At 35.9% G+C, this 13365-nt stretch overlaps 1 protein-coding gene across 1 annotated transcript in view; it reads right to left on the bottom strand.

Moving 5' to 3' along the window:
• LOC129755310 (1-acyl-sn-glycerol-3-phosphate acyltransferase gamma-like) overlaps positions 1 to 13365 on the bottom strand; it is a 33604-nt gene that overhangs the window by 15354 nt on the left and 4885 nt on the right. The window contains exon 2 of the mRNA XM_055751743.1: positions 2861 to 3474. Within this exon, the coding sequence (XP_055607718.1) occupies positions 2861 to 3044 (184 nt within the window). The 5' untranslated portion in view covers positions 3045 to 3474. The remainder of the gene's footprint in view (positions 1 to 2860; positions 3475 to 13365) is intronic.

The raw sequence follows: 13365 nt of genomic DNA, 5'->3' as shown, positions 1-13365 counted from the left end.
AACGCAATGCTTTTTCCAAACTAATTCATAGATGCGTCACTGTATCGGTTCTAAAAAAAATTAATACTTGTTCCGGTATGTTTTATCAACTTCTATTGAAATATTTGCTGTTTTCTCCATTTTTTTTGGGACTCAATTTTTGCTGACGGTTGTTTTTATCAAAAGACCTTCGTTTACCAAGGCATTACGGAATTTTGAATATCCGCTTCAGATACAGCACTTTGAATCAGGCTTCTTCGATTCTCTTGATTTTTGCTCACTTTTTCTCATTTGCTTGTCAAACGCCTAAGAGAAACATGCTTTCTCACACTTAAACCGATCAAGAAGCCCACGTTTTGTTGTAGAGCATTTCAAAAACGCAGTCACCCAATTTCATTCTCGAAGGGAGAAATGTTCATCAGCTTCTCAGTTACTGGCTGAGAAATCAACGACCGAACATAGATGGACGCTTCGGTTGTGGTTTATTTCAGCACTTGCTGGGGCCAATTTTTAATAATTTCATATAGAAAGAGGACGGTTCAATCGCACATTAAAGCTGTCCACGTGATTTGGTGAAACGGCCGAATTTCATATGCGATGTGCATTTCTTTTTCTCTTAGGAGCGATGAGAATAGTAAAACTACGCCCTTGCCTTCACTGAGCAATTCATTTCACTGATCACATGTAGCGCTTATGAGGTGTTTTCAGAGTCACAAACCAACAGTGCTCTGACAGTAGAAGAGTGATCATTCGTTAGAGAGAAAAATTCTCTTGGCTCTCTCAGCAGCAGATGATAAAATGCTCATTTAAAATCTTCTCACAATTATTAGGAGCGAGAAAGTTCACTGTCTCCTTTTGGGCAAGATGAGCAAAATGAAGCCTGCTTTGAATACCCCTTCTGCCCATGCTATTATAATGTTGAACCATTTTTTAGGTGAATTTTCTGAAATGGCTGATGTTACATGTCCTAAAGGTGCTTTTGCACTTACCCCAGCATTGTGGGTTGACAAGAGTGAATATTATTTTCACAACTTTCACGGTGTTCTGAAAATTTATCATAAATTGTCTGCTTACACTTGAGCATCAGTCCCGAACACTCACCTTTCAACGAAAAATCGGATTTGAGTCCCCATTTTTCGTAGCCAAAATATGCATAACAAAAACACACTTTTCATGTCTAGTACATACCTACTTGAATTCGTGTGTAATTTTTTAAATAGTTTAGTTCATATATGTCAGATTGTTTGTTAGGGCCTACACAACAATTTCAAGCAGAAGAATTTTTTTTTAATTTTTTTTGTAACAGAGAAATGTTGAATGTTGCCTCGAGTTTGCACTTGCCCCGGTGTACCTTATTTAAGTTTTTATGAAGTAATGTATCTCTGAAACTAAAATAGTTGCAAAATCTGAATTCTTGATTGAAAGAAGGATAGTAATAAATTACTTTTGTTTCGCCTGAAGGTTTGTAAGTAAAAGATTTTACTCAAAACCTTTGGGTTTTGAAACTTCAATTGGCCATATCATAAAGTTATAGAAAAATCTGACAAAAGATTCTAATTCAGTACGTCAAAGTCTTCAGAAATTAGGTAGTTTTTAAAACAAAGGCACCATAACTGCTGTTCCCCTGTGTATTCAAAAGGGCAACCGATGTTTTTGAGGTGGGACCCACTTAAAAACCTAGACAAATTGTGGATGTAACAAATGTATGAATTAAATATTAGACGTAATCTTATGATAACCCAAAATGGGTTCAGAGAAGTATGAATAAGTTAAATCTCCATATAGATATCTGTTCAATACTAGCTTTTTTAGCTTTTGAAAAATTTGAACTAAGTGTTAATTTATTGAACGCTAAATTTCGCCTCATAATATTGTAAGAGATTTAATATTCCTATTAGATCTAGTGAACAGTAATCCTTTAGTTTTTGCTAATGTTCAAAATTGGTCATTTTTTTGTAATTCATTATTTATTCTACCATAAATAACGTTCATTCGCAACGATTTTTGAGAGCAGAAAAAAACTTGAACATTATTTGCAACAAATATTTTTTTAAAACAAATCGTTTATGAAAATTAATTAATAAAATAATCAGATTACTAAAAGAACCTAGAAAGGCGGTAGAAAATAATGTACTGAACACACGTTTGAGATCTTACATGTTGAAAAATAAAATCCCTCCCTTCTTCGCACGCGTTTGCTCCGAAATGAGGTATTATTTGTAAACCTCCTCGTATCATTTCGTTCAACAATATCAATGAAAATATACTGCATTAATTTTGAATTCAGTAAACAAGAGATTTGTTTTACGAAAACAAAATCTGCGCTAGTCTAAAACCAACATTCTGGAATGACCTTTGCACCCAGCTGCTCCGTGTCTATCTCATCATCCGGACTGGAAACAAAGATGATTAATCCATCTATTTGTATGATACAGATAAAAACTCACAGCAACGTTTAGCAACATGGTCAATTACTGGTCATGTTTTGTAATGTCAAGCGTGGCTATCATTTTGTCTTTGGTTGCTCGCAGTTGCCTTCAGCTTAACCGCATGGCATTAGTTTTTTTTTGTTCGTCAATTCTCTTTGCAAGCCCAGACTAGTACACTATTGCGTCGTAGTACAGTAAATTGATTACAGCAATAGATTGACACGTTTATTCTGAATAAAACAATGAACATTCGTTGTTCGAAGAAGTTTGTCACTTTATCAAAGGAAATTTCAAATGTACGCTTAAAAAACTATTATATTTTATTTTGCGGTTGGTTGTTGGTGTCCGCGCAGGTATAGGTATAATTACGTTTGCATAACAACCTGTCTATAACTATACGTGCACAGGCGGCTTAACGTGGTGCATAAAACATAAAATATGAGTATACTTACGAGAGTAGAACGAATAACAGAGATAGTATCCTAACGTCCGATACAGCCGTTTATTGAATGGTTTCAATCCGAAGTAGAGGATGCATTGTGCGATGTTGATAATCAATCCAGATGTAAAGTACGATATTGCCATGCAAAGATGCACCAGCGTTGATTGTTTGATAAGCGGCCCTAAATTAGTCATTTTTCTTTACACACTTGAACCCCACTTAACGCGATATTGGTAGGATGTAAAACTCGATCAGCTTCACACAGGTAACTTCCAGTTCATAGCGTTCCGTTCATGTAATGTCCAATGAACAAAATACGCCGAAAATTGTGAACTTCACTGAGAACAAAAAAATGAAAAGCAGCGAAAAATAGCACTACCACGCGAAGCTGCTAACCGAAACGATGATACTGCACTGCAGCGCACGAACGGAAAAACTCAAAGGTGAATTGAAGGTAGTGGCTTTCTTATCACGCGCCGTTCGTTGTGGGACTGGCAAACGAACGATCCGATCATACCCCCCTCATCGAACGCTTCGCTCTACCTAGTAGCTACAGAAGATGATGTGTTGGTTCTGCTCCCGTTGATTGATGTATGTAGATGAACGGTTCTAAGCGGCGAGTAACTGAAATTAGAGCATAGAGAATGAATGAATCATTAGTTTAATCCGATATCGCCAAGCTTGTTCGGGATGGAAATTGTGTAAAAACCAATAGGTCACCCATGTTTCGTATTGAGATTCAAAAAGGGCTCGCTAATTAAACACACCACAAATGGTAGACTAATAGGCGTGCCAATTTATTGAATAATGTTTCTGTGATAAATCAGAGTAACTGGATAGATTGATCTGTAATTGGAAATCTATGTCCCGAACCGAATTCTAACGATTAATAAATACCTAAAAGAAGAGAGCACTCACAGTTTGCGAAATTTACCGAAAGATTGACGTTAAAAAGGAACCGAATAGAAATCAGCTCGAGATAACTAGAACTCAAGCCTGTCAATTTGAACAATTTTTTTTGAGTATCTCACATAGTAAGTAAATTCAACTAAAGTAATTTATATGAAACAATAAAAAAAATATGGAAGTTGTCAAAACATTTTTTTCTTAAATATCTGATAATTTAACCTTCAAAAATGGTAAGCTTAATCCTACGATTGAAAAAATGACAACAATATCGGTTATCGCTTTCAGAATAGTGCTGAAAATTTCAATAGTTTGTTCGAATGAAATTTAGAACAAATTAGAGATTCGGAAGTCATAAGAAAAAATTTATATTAAAAAACAAATTTGGATTCCCTAATTCTATTGGGCTTGGGCGTGCTATTTAAAAAGAGTAAAGCTTGCTGTTTACTCTTACACAGATTTCCAAAATGAAAGCTAATCGGAGTGAAGGCCATTGCTTTCTCTGTTCAACACATGGGAAATCGTATACCGGGATTGCGAGCGCGCCCATCGCTATTAAAACCTAATTATAAACCAGAACCTGAAGTTAATTCAACATATGAACTTTATTTATTTTTATTCTATGCCGTCTCAAGACATACACTGCCGGCCAAAAGTTTGGGATCACCCTCTAAAAAACATGCAAATTTTGATCGTTCATATCTCAGCCGCCTTAGGACATATTGCAAATCTTCTGATCTCATTTGAAAGATAATGAGCAATAGCTATTTCGGAGGTATTTTGCCCAAACATAATGTTTTAGTTTTGAACTTAAAACTTAACCTAAAGTTATAACATTTTCAAAAAATCGTACTCAATATTCAAAGCCGATCATCTTGGGATAGGGTGGACCAAATCTCAAAATTTGAGTGGCATTAGAATTCCTGTTCTTTACTTCTCAAAACACAATCAAAAAATTTTGTGAAAAAATTCAAGAATGTATTTTTAATTAATAAAATAGACACTTGAGTTATCGTCCAAAAGTTTGGGATCACCTCTTTGAATGGTGAGTTTGGGATCATTCTTATAAAAAACATGCAAATTTATTTTATTCATATCTTTCTCATCTAACATCGTATTGCAGATCTGAAGGGTTCATTTGGAAGCTAAGGAATTGTTGATTTTTAATAAATTCATTCAAAAATTATATTTTGAAGTGATAACCAGAAAAAATCACCTGAAATTAATTGTTTTTTTGAAAGTTCCCAGATTTTTTTTTATAGTTCTCACCTTAAAATATAATTTTTGAAAAAAATATTAAAAAACAACAATTCCTAAGCTTCCAAATGAACCCTTCAGATCTGCAATACGATGTTAGATGAGAAAGTTATGAATAAAATAAATTTGCCTGTTTTTATAAGAATGATCCCAAACTCACCATACAAAGAGGTGATCCCAAACTTTTGGACGATAACTCAAGTGTCTATTTTATTAATTGAAAATACATTCTTAAATTTTTTCACAAAATTTTTTGATTGTGTTTTGAGAAGTTAAGAATAGGAATTCTAATGCCACTCAAATTTTGAAATTTGGTCCACCCTATCCCGAGATGATCGGCTTTGAATATTGAGTGCGATTTCTTGAAAATGTTATAATTTTAGGTTAAGTTTTAAGCTCAAAACTAAAACATTATGTTTGGGCAAAATACCTCCGAAATAGCTATTGCTCATTATCTTTCAAATGAGATCAGAATATTTGCAATATGTCCTAAGACGGCTGAGATATGAACGATCAAAATTTGCATGTTTTTTGATGGGTGATCCCAAACTTTTGGCCGGCAGTGTAACTTGACGAACATAAAGGGTGATACGGTCAAAATTTGGTCAACATGACGTATTTCTTTCAATTTTGCTTTTAAAAAACCTGAACACCCCTCATTTTGAAGGTGTGTGTGTGTGTAGAATGTTGCTCCTATTTTGATTTTGGAATTCTGTCTTCAGTTGTCAAAATGCCGTCCAAGGAAGAAGAGCAGCGTATCAAAATTTTGCTCGCGCATCGCGAAAATCTGAGCTACTCGCACCCAAAGCTGGCAAAATCGCTAAAAGTTGCCAAATCAACCGTTACAAATGTAATTAAAGTGTTTGGGGAACGTTTGTCGACAGCCAGGAAGTCTGGATCGGAGGGAAATCGAAAACCGGGAGCCGCTGAGATGACAAAGAAAGTTGCCGGTAGTCTCAAGCGAAACCCTAACCTCTCTCTCCGAGATGCCGCAAATAAGCTGGGTGTATCGTCTACAACCGTGCATCGAGCCAAAAAACGAGCCGGACTATCGACTTACAAGAAGGTAGTGACTCAAAATCGCGATGATAAACAAAATACGACGACCAAAGCGCGATCCCGGAGGCTGTACACGACGATGCTGACGAAGTTTGACTGCGTGGTAATGGACCACGAAACCTACGTCAAAGCCGACTACAAGCAGCTTCCGGGACAGGAGTTTTATACGGCAAAAAGAAGGGGAAAGGTAGCATATATTTTCAAGCACATGAAACTGTCAAAGTTCGCGAAGAAATATCTGGTATGGCAAGCCATCTGTACCTGTGGCTTGAAAAGCAGCATTTTCATAGCTTCCGGGACTGTCAACCAAGAAATTTACGTGAAAGAGTGTTTGAATAAACGTCTGCTACCTTTCCTGAAGAAACACGGTTGTTCCGTACTGTTTTGGCCGGATTTGGCATCTTGCCAATAGGCGGCATCCATAAATTACGTAACGCAAAAAATGCACTTTTTTGACCCCCTCCCCCCCCTATGTCACAAATCGTAACGCTTCGACGTACCCCCCTATGAAAATTACGTAACGTTGATAATTAACCCCCCCCACCATCTTCTCACGTATTGAAATACTGATTTTCGAAGTAAAAAAAATTTATCGTAAATTTTTTTAACGTTATTCAAAGCGGAATTAATATCTATCCAAATCGCTTCTTAGTACTCATTGATGATTACTCTCTCATAAAATAAATTGATTGTCTTATTACAAGTTGCTCTGTGTTTGTTAACTGATGATCTACCTTGTTTACTTTGTTTTGTGACAATATCATAGCTTGTTGTGCAAGATATACTCCACTTAGTAATATTCGTCAGAATAACCAAAATTGCATTTTTTAAATCAATTGAGAAAGAATAGTAAAATTTCCTTCTAAAGGTTGAATTGAGTTCTTGGGGGTAGATGTACCTCATATTCGGTTTTGCAACGGTTATTTCACGGATATTCAAAACACATTTTAAGAAATCTACCTATGAATCTTAAAAGAGGAAAGGTTACAAACCAGTTTCAATCATGTTGAAGCTTACAAATTTAAAACTGTTTTTGGTTTGCATATCATCCTACAAAAATTGCATGACATTAAAAAGCTGCTATGAAACTGAAATTTTTAAAGAAAAAATCGTTACGTAACGATGAGCATACCTCCCCCCCTCCCCTATGTCACAATTCGTAACGCTCGAGCTTACCCCCTCCCCCCCCCCTAGGAGCGTTACGTAATTTATGGATGCCCCCTTACGCAAAAAAGACTATGGAGTGGTACGCCGCCAACAACGTGCAGGTGGTTCCCAAGGACAAGAACCCTCCCAACACGCCAGAGCTGAGAAATACTGGGCTATTGTCAAGCGGAACCTAAAGGAGACCAAAAAAACTGCTAAGGACGAGCAGCTGTTCAAGGCAAACTGGCTTTCTGCTGCGAAGAAGGTGGACAAGGTGGCTGTACAAAATCTGATGGCAGGGTTAAGCGTAAGGCCCGGCAATTCGGATTTGGAAAAGCGGAAGCCTAACTGAATATTTTTCCTGATTTTTATACTAATTAAACTTGAAAAAGTAATTTTATTTGGTTTTTTAAATAAACGATTTCACCGATTTACACGCGTTTTTCCTTGACCAAATTTTGACCGTATCACCCTTTAATTCCTAAAACTCACTCGGTCCATGGCAACCGTTTTCCAATTTCTCGGACATCCCACATTCGCCAGATCAAGCTCCAGTTGGTCTAACTACCTCGCTCGTTGCGCCCCTGCAAGTCTCGTTCCTACCGAACACTTGTTTTGCAGGACAGTCGTCCGGCATTCTCGCAACTTATCCTGTCCAGCGTATACGTCCAGCCTTCACCACCTTCTGAATACTGGGTTCGCCGAAGAGTCGCGCGACTCAACGTATGAATCAAAATTCTTTTTAAAATTCGAAATACCTACTTTAAATTCAAAATACTCAAATACAATAGGCTGGGCTGTTAAGTGTTAAGGAATTCAGATTCAGATTCAGAGATAAGCATTCAGATTAAGCATTCGTAGTGAGGAGATTAGAAGGAAGAAGTGGCTTCCAACCCAATATAATTCCAGAGCTTATCGGACACATGGAACGGAATTTGGCATAGAAGGGTAATTAGGTACGAGATTTGTTTTTATGATTATTCGAAATCCCCCCCCTTTCAGTGGGGGACTGACAAAGAGGAAAGGGACATCAATTTTTTCGTTTTTGAATAATTCAAGAACTTAACTTAAAGACGAGGAATTGCATTGCATAACACGCAAAATAATATAGAAATTAAATTAAATGATGCAGCCTTTGATGCATCACATGGATTCTGCATGTGCTTTGTAGTAGCTACTGTACTTTCATATAACAGACACATGAATTTTATGTGAAGTTAAAGTGGAATGATTGCATTTTTTGCAATTTTCTCAAAAGTAGTGAATTCGCTTTTGGCACGGACCAAGATGTGATCCACAAAGAGTGAATTCTTATAGGAAAAATGAATTCTTGTCAGTCTGATTATCTGAGCTGCAGGACCCAATGGAACGTGAAGGTAAGAAATGATGTTGTATCGATTACCCCGTCGAAATTTGATTTAAGGTGAGGAATCAATGTTTTGTTTGTTTGTTTCCAGCTTCGGAGCACCACAAGGAGCAGCAATTTTCAGCCCATATGCGTCAATTAGACCCCCTTCCGAAGTATTGCCTTAGGGCAATTACCGGTTTGGGATATGGTCTGAGGCCCCGTGTTGGAGTATATGTATATTAGACCGCTACAAGCTTTGTATGGAAATTTCAAATTCTTAAATTTTTACACCTACCTTAACTTTTTTTTGGTTATTTTTGTTTCCAGAAATAGCAATAAAAATTTTGGAAGCGATCCATCCAGTCCTAAATTAGCGCAACGAGTTTTAATTTTGTATGGAAATTTGTATGGGAAAACAAAATTTTTCATTCAAAAATCGCCAGAGATGTTCTGAAAGTTCCAAAAAATATAACTTTGCATGAAAAATGTTCCATTTCATGTGAACAAAGTACAAACCTAAATTGTACCTCAGAGAAGATATTCAATGTTATATAAATTTTTTTTTTTCAAAATTATTTTTTTTAATTTTATCGTTTTTGATTGCTTATTGGAAAGCTGTGTAGCAGCAGGATGGAAATAAAAAATCTCAAAAAACTGCTTTACATTGCCAGAGAATTTATTGATTTATATAGCCTTTGCAAAAACCTTTCATGCAATTATTTACAGTTCTAGCAAGCAAAGCCTTCCATTTTTGAATACTTTTCAATGGATTTAGATTTTTTATTTTGAAATGGTTATAACTTTTTTCTTGAAATTCTTAGCTGCTTGTCATGTTAGCAAAAATGAAGCTTGAGAATAGTCAAAACCAAAAATCAAATACCGAATGTGCAAAAATTTTATCTTTCATACAAATTTCCATACAAAATTGAAACGCGTTGCGCTAACTCAGGAATCAACCAAATCATCTCAAATTTTACAGTGATGCTTAGTGACCCAAAAGGCATCGAAAAAACATATGGGAGCAAAAAGTAATTTTTTTGCAGCGGTCTAATGTATATACGGATGAGTATATACGAGTCGACTCATTCCATGGACCCAGATTAGTTCTGGGGAGACTAAGTCCAAATCGTTTCGATAGAGATGAATCCACCAAATTGTCCTCAAGGGAGACTGATTCAAAATTTTTGGGCCCTTACCAAATCGTATTTGAGAAAACATGTTAAGCTTAGAGATTCTATCGAAAACTTCGCTAAAGACTGCGTAAAAGTGGTCAAAATCAGTCAGTCTGTGCTGAAGCTTTTGATCATATAGTGTTCGATCGAAAGCCCCCGTTTGACTGAAATGTAATTTTGTATTGAAGCACTGCAAAAGAAGAGTAGAGAACATCAGAAAAAGGGTAGGCTTAATAGCGGCACGTTATCCAAACAAACGGGAAAATTGTGCCTACGTGTGAATTGAAGTAAATATGTTATTTGCTCCTAAATTGTGTTGATACTGTATTACTTTGATTTATTTTATTTCTTCTCTACTCCGATCTCAGGAACAAGAGACCCCTCGAGCTGGGTCTGAGGGTCTGCCTGCTACTGGGTAACTGTAAGGACGTCGCGGACTTTCGAATGTTCACCTTACTGATATGGGCTATTGTAATTAATGGAAAACTATTTATTGAGGATATTTATTAATTTTATAAAAGAAAATGAAAAAACCAAAACTATTTCAATTCTAATGTGTTTATTGTAAAGTGTATGTGTGTGGGGTGTGTTTGCGCAAACTTTTGGTACGTACCGCTGCTCCTGATGACTACGATGACGCTGCTTTCATTCAAAATGGCGAGCTCGTCAGCTCCTATGCCACTCTGACGTGCACCGACGGAAATCTGTGCACCGGAACGATGGGTGGGAATGACCAGTCCGATTTTAACGGTTGGACCAGGTCGCGTGGAGTTCTGCTATGCTAGGCGCTTCTCTCATAAGCGTAATCGACTGACCCAGGCTGGCCCGATTGGTCAAGCCGAGAGAGGCCCTCCTTGGGAATTAGGACCCTTTTTGGTCCGAGGGAATCCTCCTTTATAAATATGGCCCGCAGACCAGAGGATGTCGATGATCCTTTACGGGTTAGACGTAACGGAAGCAAAGTCCGTTAGGCCGTGGGAGTGTGACGGGTGAGTTAATTCAATATTTAAGAACAACCAAAGGTCCTGTAGACGTATAAAAAAAACCGTTACCAAATCGCATAAACGCTGCGGCAACTTTCCAGCATACTAATGCTTCTTGCAAAGGCCTACCTGAATGCTTTCAACAGCCTGCAACTTCCAAAATCACTTCCACCTTTCAAAAAGACTTTGAGAATTTTTCAACTTACAACTCCACTTTAACGTTTTGTCACACTCGCCGCCTAGATTCAAATGGCCGAGTATAGCCAGGGAAAACCGCCAATTTTTAAATCAAAATGGGGAGTTGATAATGCAGAGTAAAATATATTCCACACCCATGTTCCACACCTTTTCTTACTCCGACAATTTTCCTAAGTCCCACATGTGTTCTTGTGTACAGTGTGTTGACAATTTTTAGTGTGTTGAAGATTAATTAAAATTACAATTCCCAAACTAAACTAATAACAATATTGACATTCTAATTAACAAATTTTAGCAATGTGAACGTTCACTCAATTATTTAAACGGCACCAACAAAAAAAAACATAAAGATTTTGTAACGAACGGTTACAACTGTTCATTATAAATCATACTTAGACATAATGGGACACCCTATTAACAAAAAGAAATCACATCCATTCTAGATAAACGACCAGCTGACTTATATATCGCGGTTAAATTTTGAACTTTGGGTATAATCACTCTTGATGTGTAAGATAATGAGACCAAAATCTGATAACTTATCATACGAAGCCAATGCTTACAAAGTAAAACAATCTTGCGGTCATATGGGAAGTGCGTAAGTGCTGTTTTTAATTTTTTCACAGTTTTATAGTGATTTGCAGATCAACGGAAGGTTTAATAAAATAAACCGTGAATTAGAAAATAATGTTTAAAAAATATTTAAATTTGTATTCCACGATACATTGAACCTTTGCTTAGCCCCCCTGCATAGGCTAATCCGAATTCAAGTAAAAGCAGACAGCTTATTTGGTATCGACTTGATAACCTTTATCCCGACTGCGGCTGGTGATAAGATATGGTTCCACACGACCAAAAGTCTCTCGGTATTGTTATTCCATTTCAATCGAACGAAAATAGTAGGTATTTATTACTATTTTTAGTTTTATTATGTTTATAGCGAAACATAGTCGCTATCGATGAAACCGTTACCTTGAGTATCACAATATTTTTTGGCTTATTCTGGGTTTGTAAATGATATAAGCTGGTATTGTAATCGTATCTAGATTTTATATAAAAACATTACCATTCTAAAACACTGAATAAATAGAAATTTTGTACTGTCTTAAACATATCACTAAGCTGGTCCTGAAAAAGTTATGAATTTGAGTAGTGATTTTTCAGTTTCAAAGATATTTTTAAATGTTCATGGTTGTTAAATAGTTATTTAGAGAATTTTATAAATTATCAACTTCAACTATTTTAATGGTATTCTTGATCTTCATCATTTTGAAGCGGAATTTCAAGACAAAGATAGAATAACAACAGGAACGTATGTACATTAGGGTGTCCCAAAATTGCATTACTTCTGGGAATCTGGATGCTCACCCTCAAAATGGTAGATTAGGATGTGCAGAACAAACTTTTGTATGGGGCCGACTGAAAAAAATATGTTGAGAGGTTCCGCAAGCGCGATCTTTGAAAAAAGTCCACTTTCAAAAGATTTGATTTTAAATAAATTCAGGGTCCAAAAATGTTCATGAAATTTATATATTTTATATTTTTTAATTTTGTTCGAGTTAAATACTACACGTAAAAAATGAAAAATGAACCAAATTTGATTCAAAATGTAAAACAAGCAAGCTATTTCCAAGAAAAAAAATTTTTTTGGTCAAAAAATTTTGAATTGAATTAACCAAAATGAGTACCAAGCGAAAAATATTTTTGATATCAATGCCATCAAAAGATGCGGATTTTTGTGCACTTAAACTTTGCTAAACAAAACATGTTGTTTGTATCATCGTGTGAAGAGCTATTTACGGTTCAATGCTTAATAAAAATCACAATTGAGGATATTTTTTATTCAATTTATCAAATTTGTCTTAATAAAAACCTACTTTAAAATCAAAATACTTGCAAAAAAAGACTTGGATGGTTTAAGAAAGTCATCAGAAGGCCATATGCCAAATTTGAGCGGAATCGGACAACAGAAAGGGGTTGCACTGAATCTCAAGTGTGAAAGGGATTCTGAGACATAGTGTTCTAAAGAAGCATAAAAAACTGGTTTTTCATCATACATTTTGTCTTTACCAATCGATTGCTTGATTATGTAGATTTTATTAAAATTTCAATTAAGACTAAAAAAGTTATGGCTGTTCAAAGAAGTTGAAGCATCACGAGGGGAAGATCATAAAAAATAATAAAAATTTTAATTAAACTGAAACAAATTTGACAAAAGCTTGCATGCAACAAACTTGCATACAATCTACATCGCACAAAAACAATCAAATACAAAACTTGATACAATTCCCATTTTCTACTGTTTGACTTTCGCTCTTTCAACCATTTAAATTTTTGAGAAATTCATCAAACTTTTCAATAAAATACTCTGGAATTTCATAATAATAAGAGGGGTGACAAAAGAAGAATTTAATAATTGTTCCAGCCTTATTGATTTATTTCCGTT

The sequence above is a fragment of the Uranotaenia lowii genome, chromosome 3 (assembly GCF_029784155.1).
Source record: "Uranotaenia lowii strain MFRU-FL chromosome 3, ASM2978415v1, whole genome shotgun sequence".
NCBI classification, from domain to species: Eukaryota; Metazoa; Arthropoda; class Insecta; order Diptera; family Culicidae; genus Uranotaenia; species Uranotaenia lowii.
Note: the sequence above shows the minus strand (reverse complement) of the source record. Positions and strands in the feature narration are given on the sequence as shown.